A 16,236-nucleotide genomic window follows, 5' to 3' on the forward strand; every position below is an offset into this window, starting at 1 on the left:
AGAACCATATATTATTTGTAGTGACTCAAGAGGTTTTGTGGAGAATAGCTCCCATGTACTATGTGCCATGTTGGTACTGCAAAGAGCTGGAAGCAAAACTATAGCCATTATTTTACCAAGAGGATGCAGCTCTTACTGTATGACTTACTAATAATAACACTCTCTTCAGTAAAATATTCCAAAAACTAAAATAGTTCCCCATTTACCTATCCAATTGGGCAATGCTCAGGAGGATGTTACCAGAAGAAAAAGGAAAAAAGGCCTTTTACAGGTTAAGTGTGGAATGTTAGATTCTTCCTGCCATCACACTTCAATAATATGTACCATATCCAATTTCATCCTATCCATTTCCCTTTTTCAAATTTTTCTAATTTGTGCCTGAAAGGCACCTGTAAGAGGCCTTTTCTTTTTTCTTCCTTCTTCTTCTGGTAACGTCCTCCTGAGCAGTGCCAACTGGATAGGTAAATGGGGCACTATTTTAGTTTTGGAATATTTTACCGAAGAGAGTGTTACTATTAGTAAGTCATACAGTAAGAGCTGCATCCTCTTGGTAAAATAATGGCTCTAGTTTTCCTTCCAGCTCTTTGCAGTACCAACATGGCACATAGTACATGGAAGCTATTCTCCACAAAACCTCAACTGCAGAAGAAATTCAAAAAAACTCTCTAAAAAGTAAGAACTCTGCAGTGGTTGATAATATATCTAGTAATTTATTGAAATATTCTTGTGTGGATAAGGGACATTCTCTACCATATTTTAAATGCTTCCCTTCAGAAAGGTGTAGTTCCCAGTAGACTTTTCAAGTATGCCATTGTGAAGCCCCAGTACAAAAAGGGCGATAAAGCTGAACTGACTATTGACCTCTCTCTTTGGTTCCCCCTTCGGGTACGGGGTAAGAATATGCCCAAGATATTCCTGCCTGTCGTAAGAGGTGACTAAAAGGAGTCCCTCCCACTCAAGGGCGTAGTTTGTGCCTGCATCCGGAGACGGATGGTTCAACCACTTACATTTGTGGTCATTTTGGTTTATCGCTTATTCTGGTTTCTTCCTTCCTTTGTTTGTTTCCTTTGTTTGTTTCCTTTCTTTGTCCTTCTTCCTCTCTCACTGTCTTTCTTACTTTCTACCTTGCCTTCTTCTCATTGCCTTCTTGTCCACCCTATGGTCACTGCCTCGGCATTTGAGACAGCATGTCCTCTCTCTCCCTCTCCCATGCCAGTTGGTCCCTCCATCTCTTTCTTGGGAAGTGTGACCTGAGGTGTAAACATTCACCTAAGGTGAGAGCGCCCTCTGAGAGGGTTCCCACAAGGAAGGAGCGTGCCATCGGAGATGCTGGAAATCATGGGGGATTCATCCGCAATGGATTTCTCTTCTCCTTCTTCTCTCTCAACTTCTGCCCAAAAATGGAAACTTGACCAGCCACCAGTGACAAAAGTACTACCGCCTGCCCCAAAGCTCCTCATAGTTTCTAGATCTGAGGACAGAAAGGATTTTTCATCTGTAAACCCTTCCGTTATTCAGAATGGCGTAGATGCCATAGCCGGATCTGTCAAGTCTTGTACCAGGATGCGTACCAGTACTTTGTTGTTGGAAACTGAGATCGCCTTTCAGGCACAAAAACTCCTTTGGGCCACACTCCTGTACACGTTCCCTGTCCGGGTGGTGGTTCACCGCACTTTGAATTCGTTGCTTGGTGTGGTATCTACTAGATCACTCAACGGATTGACTAACGAGGAGATTCAGTCTTTCCTCGCTGAGCAGGGCATGACAGCTGTCCATAGGGTCATGAAAAAGGTCGACAATGACTTTGTACTGACCAGGACTCTTTCTTGGCCTTTGATAGTGTTCAGCTGCCGTCGTGCATCAAAGCCAGCTATGAGGTTATTTCTGTTCGCCCCTATATCCCGACACCTATGCGCTGCTACCAGAGTCAGCATTTTAACCACACCCACCAGTCTTGTTCTAATGTGGCTAAATGCATCACTTGTTGCAGGGACGCCTTTGAGGGTGACTGTTCACCGCCGTCTCCTCATTGCGTGAACTGTCAGGGTGACCACGCAGCATGCTCTCGCGACTGTCCCATCTAAAAGGATAAATGCTGTACACAGGAAATTCGGGTCAAAGAGAAAGTGTCCACCTCCGATGCTCACAAGCTTTTTGCTAGTAGGAAGCCCATGCTGCACCCAGTGGGGAAATACAGTACGGTCCTTGCCTCTCCTCGGCCTACCAGGGAGGTATTGACACAGACATGCGATCTGACCTTTAGCACTACGGTCATCCATTCGGCCAGTGCTAAGATCGCCCGGTCAACATTTCCTCTTCCTCCCGTCACCCCTAAGATGCAAGCACCTTCATCAGCTTCTGCCAAGACTAAGACCCAGAAGTCAGATGCACGGGCCTTCAAGAAGGAACCGTCCCATGAAGACTTCTTACGTACCCCGAACTCCAAGCCATCAACCAATACTTTGACTAAATGACCTTCCAAGAAGGCTCAGAGGATGAAAAGTTCTCCTTCTCCGCCACGGCGCATTTCTTCTTCTGCACCACCCAGCGGTTGCCGCCCCAGGCCTTCAAGAAGGAACCGTCCCATGAAGACTTCTTACGTACCCTGAACTCCCATCCATCAACCAATACTTCGACTAAATGACCTTCCAAGAAGGCTCAGAGGATGAAAAGTTCTCCTTCACCGCCACGGCGCATTTCTTCTTCTGCACCACCCAGTGGTTGCCGCCCCAGGCCGTCATCCATTTCGCCCGGCCGCACTGCTGGTAGCCAAACATCTGGCCGTACACTGGCGGATGAAGCTTCCCCTCCCGACCATCTTAACAAGGTGGCCAACAAACCTATTGAAAAAATGGACGATGACTCTCTGCCTATTGATAGCGGCAGCAGTGCTAGCTCGAAGCCAGGCCCTCAGCAGCCTTCGAGGTGACCCCTTCTTGCTTCTCCTTTTTCTTTTTCTTCTCACGATGGCACTTCTTCATTGGAATATTCGTGGCATTCGCTCCAACCGAGTGGACTTAAAGTTGCTGCTACGCTTGCACTGTCCACTCGTAGTAGCTCTCCAGGAAACAAAGCTATGCCCATGCAATCGTATTGACTTGGCACACTATACCTCTGTGCGTTTTGACGTCCCCCTGTGGCAGGTATTCCGGCTCATGGAGGGGTTATGTTGCTGGTCCGGGATGATATCTACTACAATCCCATCACATTGCACACCGATCTGTAGGCAGTTGCAGTCCAAATTACTCTCCCCACTTTCACATTTTCCATTTGTACTGTTTACACTCCATCATCGTCTGCCGTTACTAGAGCAGACATGATGCAAATTTTTGCTCAGCTACTTGCACCATTTTTGTTGACTGGAGACTTCAATGCCCACCATCCCCTTTGGGGCGCTCCAGCATCCTGCCCGAGAGACCTTTTCAACCACCTCAATCTTGTCTGCCTCAATACTGGTGCCCCTACTTGTCTTTCGGACACAACTCACGCCTATTCCCATTTAGACCTCTCTATATGTACTACCCAACTTGCGTGTCAGTTCGAGTGGTACACTCTTTCTGATAAGTATTCGAGCGACCACTTCCCTTGTGTTATCTGTCTACTGCATCATACCCCATCTCCATGCTCAACTAGTTGGAACATCTCCAAAGCAGACTGGGGGCTCTTCTCTTTTCATGGCGACATTTCAGGATCAAAACTTCGCAAGCTGCAATAGTCAGGTCGCACACCTCATGGAAGTCATTCTCACTGCTGCTGAATACTCCATCCCTCATACTACTACTTCTCCGCATCGCATACCGGTCCCCTGGTGGACTGGTAGAGCATGTAGAGACGCTATACGTGCTCCTCGATGTGCTTTACGCAGCTTTAAACGCCACCCTACGATAGTGAATTGTATTAATTATAAACGATTACGTGCGCAGTGTTGTCATGTTATTAAAGAAAGCAAGAAAGCCAGCTGGGCTGCTTTCACAAGCTCCTTCAACAGTTTTACTCCTTCTTCTGTTGTCTGGGGTAGCCTGCATTGGCTATCTGGCACTAAGGTCCACTCACCAGTTTTTGGCTTCATGGTCGCGAATGATGTCCTTGTGGCCCCTGAGGATGTCTCCAATGCCTTTGGCTGATTTTTCGCAGAGGTTTTGAGCTCCACTCATTACCACCCAGCCTTCCTCCCCCGAAAACAGGCAGAGGAGGCAAGGCCACCTAACTTCCACTCCTCAAATCATGAAAGTTATAATGCCTCATTCACCATGCGGGAACTCAAAAGTGCACTTGCCCGGTCATGGTCCTCTGCTCCAGGGCCAGATTCTATTCATATTCAGATGCTGAAGAACCTTTCTCTGCAGGTAAAGGTTTTCTTCTTCATACTTATAATTGCATCTGGATTGAGGGTCATGTTCCGACATGCTGGCGTGAATCTATTATTGTCCTGATTCCTAAGCTGGGGAAGGACAAGCACTTGCCTTCCAGTTATCGACCCATTTTTGTTACCAGCTGTGTCTGTAAGGTGATGGAACGAATGGTTAACTCTTATTTGGTTTGGCTGATCGAATCTCGACGCCTACTTACCAATGTACAATGTAGATTTCATAGGTGCCACTCTGCTGTTGACCATCTGGTTACCTTGTCAACCTTCATTATGAGTAACTTCTTGTGGAAGCGCCAGATGGTGGCAGTGTTCTTTGATTTGGAGAAGGCTTAAGACACTTGTTGGAGGGCAGGCATTCTCCACACCATGCATACATGGGGCCTTCGCGGTCACCTCCCTCTTTTTATTCGTGAATTTTTAATGCATAGAAAGTTTAGGGTACGTGTGGGTTCTATCCTGTCTGACACCTTTCACCAGGAGAATGGGGTGCTACAGGGCTCAGTTTTGAGCGTTGCTCTTTTCACCATAGCGATCAATCCAATAATGGATTGCCTCTCAGGTGATGCATCAGGCTCCCTTTTTGTGGATGATTTTACCATCTACTGCAGCGCGCAGCATACATGTTTCCTGGAGCACTGTCTTCAGTGTTGTCTTGACCATCTTTACTCCTTGAGTGTCACCAATGGCTTCCATTTTTCTGCTGAGAAGACGATCTGTGTTAACTTCTGGCGCTACAAAGAGTTTCTGCCACCGTCCTTACATCTCGGTCCCATTGCTCTCCCATTTGTGGAGACAACGAAATTTTTAGGTCTTACATTTGACAGGAAACTTAACTGGTCTCCACATGTGTCATATTTGGCTGACTGTTGTACCCGTTCCCTAAATGTCCTCCGTATTCTCAGCAGTACTTTGTGGGGAGCGGATCGAACCATCCTCCTTCGCCTATATCGGTCGATCGTCCGCTCAAAGCTGGATTATGGGAGCTTTCTATACTCCTGTGCACAGCCGTCCATCTTACACCACCTCAACTCTATACAACATCGGGGGTTACGTCTCACGATCAGAGCATTCTATACTAGTCCCGTCGAGAGTCTCCATGCTGAAGCCAGTGAATTGCCACTAACCTACCAGCGCAATATACTGCTTTGTTGGTATGCCTGTCGGCTATTATCAATGCCTGACCACCCGTCTTATCGTTCCTTTTTTGACGACTCTCTCGACCATCAGTACAGGTTGTATGTATCTGCCCTGCTGCCCCCTGGAGTTTGCTTTCGTGACCTCCTCCAGCAACTTGATTTTCCACTCCCTGCAACCTTTAGAGTGGGCGAGAGCCAAATGCCACCTTGGCTCCAGGCTCAGGTTCACGTTCACCTTGACCTCAGCTTGCTCCCAAAGGAGGTTACCCCAGCTTCGGTATTCTGCTCGTAGTTTGTCGAACTTTGTTCAAAGTTCATTAATACAATCTTCATTTATACAGATGGCTCTAAGACCAATGACGGTGTCGGGTGTTCTTTTATTGTTGGGGCACACAGTTTCAAATACCGGCTCTATGGCCATTGTTTGGTCTTCACAGCTGAGCTATTTGCCCTCTATCAGGCTGTTCTTTACATCCGCCGCCACCGACATTCTGCTTATGTCATCTGCTCTGATTCCCTTAGAGCCATCCAGAGCCTCGGTGATCTGTATCTGGTTCACCCTTTCGTGCACCAGATCAAATGCTCTCTTCAGCAGCTGGCAGACGATGGTTCTCCGGTCATCTTTATGTGGGTTCCTGGCCATGTCGGTATCCCTAGGAACGAAGCTACAGATGCTGCGGCCAAGGCTATGGTCCTCCAGCCTAAGACAGCTTCTTGTTGTGTGCCTTCATCTGATTTTAGCAGGGTCATTTGTCAGCGCATTTTATCGCTGTGGCATGCCGATTGGTCTACATTTACTGAAAACAAGCTTCGGGCCTTGAAACCTCTCCCCATGGCTTGGACGACCTCTTCATGCCCTTCTTGGCAGGAGGAGGTCGTTTTGGCCCGGTTACGGATTGGACACTGCCGGTTCAGCCACTGCCATCTGCTGATGGCTGCACTGGCGCCGTTCTGCCCACGTTGGCAATTGCTGATGGTACACCACATTTTAACGTCCTGTCCGAATTTTAATACACTGCACATTGATCTTGGCCTGCCATGTACTCTGGATGAAATTTTAGCGGATGACCCAGGAGTAGCTGCTCGTGTTCTTCGTTTTATCCACTTGACAAACCTGTCTAAGGACATTTGATTATGCTGTTTTCTTTTAATCCCTTGCCTGTTAATGTGCCTTTTATTGTGTTGTCCTTTTTAGTTGCTGTTTTAACATTGTGCCTTGCAGTGCATTCATAATTTAGTCTGGGTGCTAATGACCACTGTAGTTGTGCACCCTAAAACCACAAAAAATTAAATCTCTCTTTGCTGACAGCTTTCTCCAAAATTCTAAAAAAGCTAATACATGTAAGAATTACTGATCATCTCATAAAGAATGGAGTTCTCAGCAAGAACCAGTTTGGCCTTCAAAAGGGCCGTTCAACAGAAGACGCAGTTGCAAGTGAAGTCCTAGAAACCCTTAATGAAAAAATGCTAGCACTTGGTGTCTTCTGTGATTTATCCAAAGCATTTGACTGTGTTGATCACCAGTTTCTCTTGCAAAAAGCAAAATTAGTAGGAATAAATGGTGTTGCAGACAATTGGCTAGTCGTACCTCCAAGACAGAAAACAAAAAGTTGTCTTGAATAGCTCAGGTGGAGTATGTGATGTTTCCTCACATTCTGAATGGATTTCCATTACATGTGGAGTGCCTCAGGGCTCAATTCTTGGGGCATTATTATTCCTGATTTTTATAAATGATATACTGTCATGTGCAAGCCTGCCATGTAAATTTACATTATTTGCTGATGATACCACAATTTTTATGAGCAGTAAAACAGATATTAATCTTGAGGAACTCAGTCATAGATGTGGTTAATTAGTTCAAGGTTGATGGTCTCTCATTAAATTCCAGTAAGAACAGTTTTATTCAGTTCTGTACAAAAAGAGAGATAAGTGTGACATGTGGTAATCAGCCAATAGAAAGAATGGAAACAACAAAGTTTCTTGGAGTGGACATTGACAAGAAAATGAACTGGTCTTCACATATTATAGATCTCTGTAAGAGGCTTAGCTCTGCTACACATGCTTTACAGGTTGTCACCACATGTGTTGAACTTAACACTGAAAAAGTGACATACTATGGCTATTTCAAGCTTTTGTGGATTGTGCCCAAGAGACTCATATAGATACAGCTTTCGAAAACTTAAAATACACACAACAACATGCCAATATATTTTTTCTCATGTGTTTTGTTTGTAAAAATATAGAGATATTTCAACCAAACAGTAATTATCATGAGGATAACACACGGAGGAAGAATTACATACACATCGAGCATAGAAATTTGAGCTTGGCATGAAAGGGTGTCCACTACACTGGAACAAAACTCTTCAATGCTCTTCCTCCTGAAATAAAGACAGAGATTCGTAACAAGAGTAAGTTTAGGAAAGCACTAAAATTTTTTCTGCTAAAAAAAGCTTTTTACAGTCTAGATGAATTTTTAACTAAATAAATTGTAAAATTTTAATATTATATAATACAAGTTGACATAATGCCACTAAGAATACTTGAGCTCTGTATATTTGTGTGCTCTGTATCTGTTTTCTGTAGTGCTTTAATGATTCTAAGAAAATATGTTTTTTCTTTTTTCTGTAATGCTGCTCAAAGAATTTATTGTATAAATTTTTATATAATTATGTACTCAAATGTCTGTATATGCTATAAGATTATCATATTGTATTTGTTAAAAACTGACTCGTTCCACGTCCTCAAGAACCCAACACAGTTGGACCTATCGAACACAACACAAAATAAAGTCAATCAAATCAATCAAGCAGCAGAGAATTCAACAATAGGCATGAAGGTTGTAGTAAATTCCAGACAATAATTTGAACTAGTACAAAAACTATTAATTACTTATAAATAAGTGTTTAATGATTTTTTTTTTGTTCATTACTAGGGCCTTCTGTGGGCACTAACATGCATACATTCAAGTTACGGAAGTGTGCCCCAAGTGAAGATGCCCCATACATATGCAGATCATCCTGTAACTGAGCTTGGAATTATGGGTGCAATAAGCCTCTGCTTAACATTTGTTAACATTGTATGCATTTTTGCTTCTGCCATTGTTGTACTCAGGGTAAGGTGCACTTGTTTCTTATTTCCACTTATCTGACTGCAGGCTTAATAAAATCTGATGAATCTTGTAGTTCTTATTACTACACAAATATGATAAAATCTATTAATCAGCTTAAATACAATAGTTTTGCAGTACATCACTTAGGCATAAAATATTCAGAGAATTTAAAAAATTTTTAACAGCTCTCATAATACCTCACATGTCTTTTATTTTAATTATGTGCCATTTATAAATTGGACACCCAGTGTTGAAAACATATTTTGATTTCATCAGTTCAATAAATGTATTGAGAATTGTAAGCTGAAATCTCTGCAGTAATGTTGTCTACATGTGTATTGAATTACTTAACGGAATCATGTACATCATAGTGCTAATGTTTCTCATGAGATTCTAGTTCATAAAGTGCTAACTAGATAGTGACCACTTGATATTGAAAGTAACAGAGTGTGTAATAGGTTGTCACATCCAACAGGCAGTAGACTGCTTAAAAAATTGCAATATGTGCTTATTGTTAAGTGCCAAGTCACTAGATACGATACCTTTAAAGCAGAAAAGGGGACTCACAAAATAATGAGTGTGAGACAAACTGAGAAGTGGTAAATAACCATCAAAATTAATTATGGAAAGACAGGAAATGCTCTAACGTGCCAAGATATGGTAGTGGGAAAAGGAGAGAAAAAAGAAAATGTTGCAAGTTAAATGTATAAAGAAAATGAATAAACTCAAAAGTAAAATGGAATACAAATCACTTTCAATTGCATAGTGTGCCGCATTTTTTGTTCATCACTTACATCTCTTTCTGTACTATCTTTCAGTGTATGTCATTTTATCCTTCTCCCTATTTCCAAACTTCAAATTTTCATAGTTTGGCTGCTCATCTTTCCCATCTGCTCTGTCCCAGTCATTGTGCTCTCCCATTTCTGAGAGGTGCGTTTCAGCTAAGAAAAAGTCCTCAGTTCCAGTTATTACGTATAAAATTAAAGAGTGTACTTAATTGCCACATCTGTATTACTCAAAACAATTTATCTTGTACAAATTAAAGATGTATTTTCTTTCTTATGTAGTTGAAGGCAGTTGCACCAAGTACCTCTGCAGCCCAAAGGAAGTTCTGGACTCATGATGTGAAGTTAGCACAAGAGTATGACAGGACAAACTATGGTGATGAAGCAAAAGCCCTAGGCAGGAAGTTAGTCCTTAACAAAATGCTTTGTTGAAAGTAGTCATTAGATTTCATATTGCTGAGTATGTTGATTCTCTCTGACATCTTGCAGGTTGGTAAATGATATTGCTAAGGTTTCTGGAGGTCATAGAAGAACTTCCACTGACCTCCGAGCACTTGCAGGTTTAAATCTGTTTCACAGGGGTGCAGATGTAAGTAAAAAAAATATTGTTTCAAAATAATTTATGTGTGAAACTTGGTGGTGGTTGATATATTTTTATTGGTTCCATAAATTACCGTTTGTACACCTATGTACTTCTAATGTAGGACTTGGCATTATGCTTGCAATCAAGACAGTATACCAGGTATTTCAAAAGAGTATTGGGGGTTTTAAGGCTTTATATCATTTACTACATTCAGTTTAAATTATAAATAATACATCAAATGAAATAGCAACTCAGTTTTGTTTGTATACCTGCATGCATACGCTTTTCATACATCTGCCATCACAAAGTACCAGTAGCAAAGATGCGACTAGTGAACAGAAATCTTTTCGTGTTTCACAATGTCATCTTCAGTGATGAACTGACATTTCACCTAAGTGCAAATGTGAGCACACACAGTGTGTATATCTAGTTGCCAGCAAATGGCACAAAATGGTTCAGTTGCAACAAGTCTCCCCTATTTTTTTGTGCCATATCCTGAGGGAAATTTTATGGGCTTTCCTTTTACTCTGATGCAATTCTAAGTGGTGTTTCTTATCGTGATGCACTAGAACTGTGGGTCTTCCCTCTAATGGGTAAAGTTGAACCACAGAAATTAATTTGGCAGCAGGAGGGAACACTGCCTCACTGGATGAGTATATGATTGGTTAAATACCATATCTGAATGTTGCATTGGCCGCAGAGGCCCAGATGATAGAGCTTATTCCAAATGGCTTCGACATTCACCTGATTTGATGCCATGTGATTTTTACCTTTTGAAGTTCACAAAGGATCACTTGCTTCCTCTACCGACTGATCTGCCCAACTTAAGAACAAGATTGAAGCAGTTGTTGCAACAGTTACATTAGTTTGGGAAGAACTTACCTATTGACTTGATGTTTGCTTTGTGAAGAATGGTGCTCACATTGAACATGTGTAAGAAAAATGTTTGAGGAACTCTTTCATTTGATGTGTTCCTTATCTAAGAAATGCTACAAAGACTTAAAACTTTGATATTCATTTTGAAACACCTTGTGTACATATAGTAGCTTACACCATAAATACATATAAGAGCTTGTACAGTTATCATTGCTGCCTCTGGATCATGGGGTCCCGGGTTTGATCCCTGGCCGGGTTGGGGACTTTCACTACCCAGGGACTGGGTGTTTGTGTTGTCCCCATCATTTCATAATAATAATAATAATAATAATAATAATAATAATAAATCCCATGGAGGCCCGGGAAAAGAATAGGCCTCCGGTATGTTCTGCCACTCGTAAAAGGCGACGAAAAGAACAAACCAATAATAGGGCTAACCCCCCTTTTAGTGTGATTAGTTGGTTCAGGACAGAACTAATGAAGCCTCGGACAAGCGCCGTCATGGTCGGGGATGACGCTTGAACCCTATGCCCGCCCACAATGGTAACGACACTGATAACCAACTGGAAAATGATTTAAATCCAAATAGAGGTGTTTTGCAGGATATGCTTCCTGCAACCAACCTAGAAGGAAAACAAAGACAGAGGATGAGATGGTCAGATGAAGTTAATCGACACCTAATGTTCTGTTATTACCAAGCAACAAACCTAGGAACCAACACAACTGGATACAGATCACAAGTATACACAACATTTATTACCAGATACCCAGAATTAAAATTTTTAACAGAACAACGACTAGCTGATCAGATCCGTGTAATAATAAAAAATAACAGGATACCCCAGTCAGAATTAGATAACATCAAACAACAAGTACAACAAATACTGGAACAAAATAATGTGCAATCAGAAGAAGAAGAAAATACAGTAATGGACTCAAACATCCCAGAGCAAACAAACAAAGAACAACACGCACCAATTAAACAATCAGAGGAAAACAAAATCTTAAGGCAGCCACCAGAACAAGCACAAATAGAACACAAAGTGACACAGATATTAGATATAGAAGAAAAATTTCAGCTAACATATATAGAATACAAAGACACAAATACAGACATTAGACCATTCTTGCATAGACCACCAAATAACCCACAAGTCGAAACAACAATAAAAACTATCAACACAATCATACACAACAAAATAAATGAAAACACAACTATGGAAGAGTTACAACTACTGGTATATATAGGAGCACTCACTACACTAAATATACACACTAGGCAGAGATCAGAACCAACCAACACACAGAAGAAACCCACAAAACCAGCATGGCAACACAGGCTACAGATCAAAATAGAAAAACTGAGAAAAGACATCGGACAGCTAACACAATTTATAAGAAATGAAATCTCGGAAAAAAAACGAAAAAGGTTAGGTAAAATCTCACAACAAGAAGCGACAGAGCAATTAGACGAAAAGAAGCAGAAATTACAAGCATTCGCCAAACGACTCAGAAGATACAAAAAAAGTGAAAATAGAAGGAAACAAAACCAAACATTCAACACAAACCAAAAGAAATTTTACCAGACAATAGATAACACACACATTGAAATAAACAATCCACCAAACATAACAGACATGGAACACTTCTGGAGCAACATATGGTCAAACCCGGTACAACATAACAGGCATGCACGGTGGATACAAGCAGAAACAGACACATACAAGATGATACCACAAATGCCTGAAGTGACAATTTTGCAACATGAAGTCACCCAAGCAATTAATTCTAATCACAATTGGAAAGCCCCTGGAAATGATAAAATAGCAAATTTCTGGTTAAAGAAGCACCGCAACACATTCATATCTAACTAAATTATTTAACAGTTACATTGCAGACCCATACACATTCCCTGATACACTTACACATGGAATAACTTATCTGAAACCTAAAGATCAAGCAGACACAGCGAACCCATCTAAATATCGCCCCATAACATGCCTACCAACAATATACAAAATATTAACTTCAGTCATTAAACAGAAACTAGTGACACATACAACACAGAACAAAATTATAAATGAAGAACAAAAAGGCTGTTGCAAAGGAGCACGAGGATGTAAAGAGCAACTGATAATAGATGCAGAGGTGACATATCAAGCTAAAACTAAACAAAGGTCGCTACACTACGCATACATCGATTACCAAAAAGCTTTTGATAGTGTACCCCACTCATGGCTACTACAAATATTGGAAATATATAAAGTAGATCCTAAATTGATACAGTTCCTAAACATAGTAATGAAAAACTGGAAAACTACACTCAATATCCAAACAAATTCAAATAATATCACATCACAGCCAATACAGATTAAGCGTGGAATATACCAAGGAGATTCATTAAGTCATTTCTGGTTCTGCCTTGCTCTGAACCCACTATCCAACATGCTAAATAATACAAATTATGGTTACAATATTACTGGAACATACCCACACAAAATCACACATTTGCTATACATGGATGATCTAAAACTACTGGCAGCAACAAATCAACAACTCAACCAATTACTAAAGATAACAGAAGTATTTAGCAATGATATAAATATGGCTTTTGGAACAGACAAATGTAAGAAAAATAGCATAGTCAAGGGAAAACACACTAAACAAGAAGATTACATATTGGATAACCACAGCGACTGCATAGAAGCGATGGAAAAAACAGATGCCTATAAATATCTAGGATACAGACAAAAAATAGGAATAGATGATAGAAATATTAAGGAAGAGCTAAAAGAAAAATATAGACAAAGACTAACAAAAATACTGAAAACAGAATTGACAGCAAGAAACAAGACAAAAGCTATAAATACCTATGCTATACCAATATTGACCTACTCATTTGGAGTAGTGAAATGGAGTAACACAGACCTAGAAGCACTCAATACACTTACACGATCACAATGCCACAAATATAGAATACATCACATACATTCAGCAACAGAAAGATTCACATTAAGCAGAAAGGAAGGAGGAAGGGGATTTATCGACATAAAAAACCTACATTATGGACAGGTATACAATTTAAGAAAATTCTTTCTAGAACGAGCAGAAACTAGCAAAATACACAAAGCAATCACCCACATAAATACATCGGCTACACCACTACAATTTCATAACCACCTCTACAACCCTTTAGATCACATAACATCAACAGATACAAAGAAAGTAAATTGGAAAAAGAAAACACTACATGGCAAGCACCCGTATCATCTAACACAGCCACACATCGATCAAGACGCATCCAACACATGGCTAAGAAGAGGCAATATATACAGTGAGACAGAAGGATTCATGATTGCAATACAGGATCAAACAATAAACACCAGATATTACAGCAAGCATATTATTAAAGATTCCAATACCACAACAGATAAATGCAGACTTTGCAAACAACAAATAGAAACAGTAGATCACATCACAAGCGGATGTACAATACTAGCAAATACAGAATACCCCAGAAGACATGACAACGTCGCAAAAATAATACATCAACAGCTTGCCTTACAACATAAACTTTTAAAACAACACGTTCCTACATACAAGTATACACCACAAAATGTACTGGAGAATGATGAATACAAATTATACTGGAACAGAACCATTATAACAGATAAAACAACACCACATAACAAACCTGACATCATACTCACCAATAAAAAGAAGAAATTAACACAACTAATTGAAATATCCATACCCAATACAGCAAATATACAGAAGAAAACAGGAGAAAAAATTGAAAAATACATCCAACTGGCTGAGGAAGTCAAGGATATGTGGCATCAGGATAAAGTTGACATTATACCAATTATACTTTCAACTACAGGAGTCATACCACGCAATATCCACCAGTACATCAATGCAATACAGCTACATCCAAACTTATATATACAACTTCAGAAATCCGTAATTATTGATACATGTTCAATTACCCGAAAGTTCCTAAACGCAATGTAGCATATACCGGAAGTGACGCTTGATCAAGGTCCGCGTCACTTTCATTCCGAACCAGACCTAAGGTCTGAGAAAGGAAAGACAATAATAATAATAATAATAATAATAATAATAATAAATCATCATTTGTGACAGTGGATTGATTGGACTGTATACAAATTATACTGCGTAAAAATTGGGATATTGTATGGGCACTGATGACCACACAGTTGAGTGTCCCACAAACCAAACATTATCATCATCACCACATTGTGCAGTATATACACAATTTTACATAACCCCCAATGATTTACAATATATTTGATTTACAGCATCAGAGTTTAAAAAAATACAATTTTGTGACACAATATTATCTTTGTGTGAGTGGTTCTAATTCTAGTTTAATTTCTAAGGCTAGTTTCTCTTAATGTGTGATATAAAATTTATCACTCGTAAAGTAAAATTTTTATGACTGACTGCTCATGTACTCAGCTACACTACAGAATTCTTCTTCTATTTAAAACCTTTTTAGAGTTACAGGGAAGTCTTCTCCGTTTTGCAGTTTTATAATTCTCTTGGAAATGCTTGTATTAACTTGACAGTGTATTTGGCTCCTTTCTCAAATATCATTAGTGTATGTAAGATGTATGGCAATTGTTTTCTGTTCCTTGTGCTATAGGTATAAACAGCGTCATTGGTCTCCAGTTATGCGAGATTTAATAATGCAGGCACAATGGTCTTGAATATATGCAACAATAGGAATGTCAAAATGTTAACATATCTGAAACAATTTCTACAAGATTATTCTTGCTTCTTTTTGAATATAATTAAAATTGCTTTCTTCTGCAATATGAATATTCTGTTTATTCCTGTGATGGTATGGTTCATGCATACTGTGATTCCGTATTGCATATATAGCTCAAAAAATCCATTATGGTGTATAAAAGGTCTTGATATGCAGTCTTAGCCTGCTGTTTTGTTAGGAAAATCACTGAGCTTAGCTTATTTGAAACATTATTTATCTGCTGTTTCCAATTTAGCTCATTTTCAATTGTTATAACTCAAAGTTTAATTGAAGCTACATCTTCCAGTCTTTTCAATCTAAAAACATTCATGTTTTCTTCTTTTTGATTGTTATTGAAAACCATGTACATAGTTTTTTTCAGATTATTAATTAGCCCATTTTCTGTGAGCCAACTTCCTGTGTTATTGACTGATACGAAAGCATTTTTCTCAATTGCTTCAAAATTGCTGGAAATGCATTAGTACAGTCATATTATCTGCATACTATATTTTATTTTCATTATCACATTTTTGTGCATTATATACAAGTAAATTTAACAGGATAGGTCTTATTACAGATCCTTGAAGTACAGCATATGTCA

General features: G+C 40.0%; 1 protein-coding gene across 1 annotated transcript in view; it reads left to right on the forward strand.

Annotated features, from left to right (window-relative positions):
- Window positions 1-16,236, forward strand: part of LOC124606868 — a 231,354-nt gene that overhangs the window by 183,439 nt on the left and 31,679 nt on the right. Inside the window, exons 9-11 of the mRNA XM_047138956.1 lie at window positions 8,441-8,620; window positions 9,685-9,806; window positions 9,892-9,991. Of these exons, the coding sequence (XP_046994912.1) occupies window positions 8,441-8,620; window positions 9,685-9,806; window positions 9,892-9,991 (402 nt within the window). The remainder of the gene's footprint in view (window positions 1-8,440; window positions 8,621-9,684; window positions 9,807-9,891; window positions 9,992-16,236) is intronic.

Source organism: Schistocerca americana, chromosome 3 (assembly GCF_021461395.2).
Source record: "Schistocerca americana isolate TAMUIC-IGC-003095 chromosome 3, iqSchAmer2.1, whole genome shotgun sequence".
Classification (NCBI taxonomy): Eukaryota; Metazoa; Arthropoda; class Insecta; order Orthoptera; family Acrididae; genus Schistocerca; species Schistocerca americana.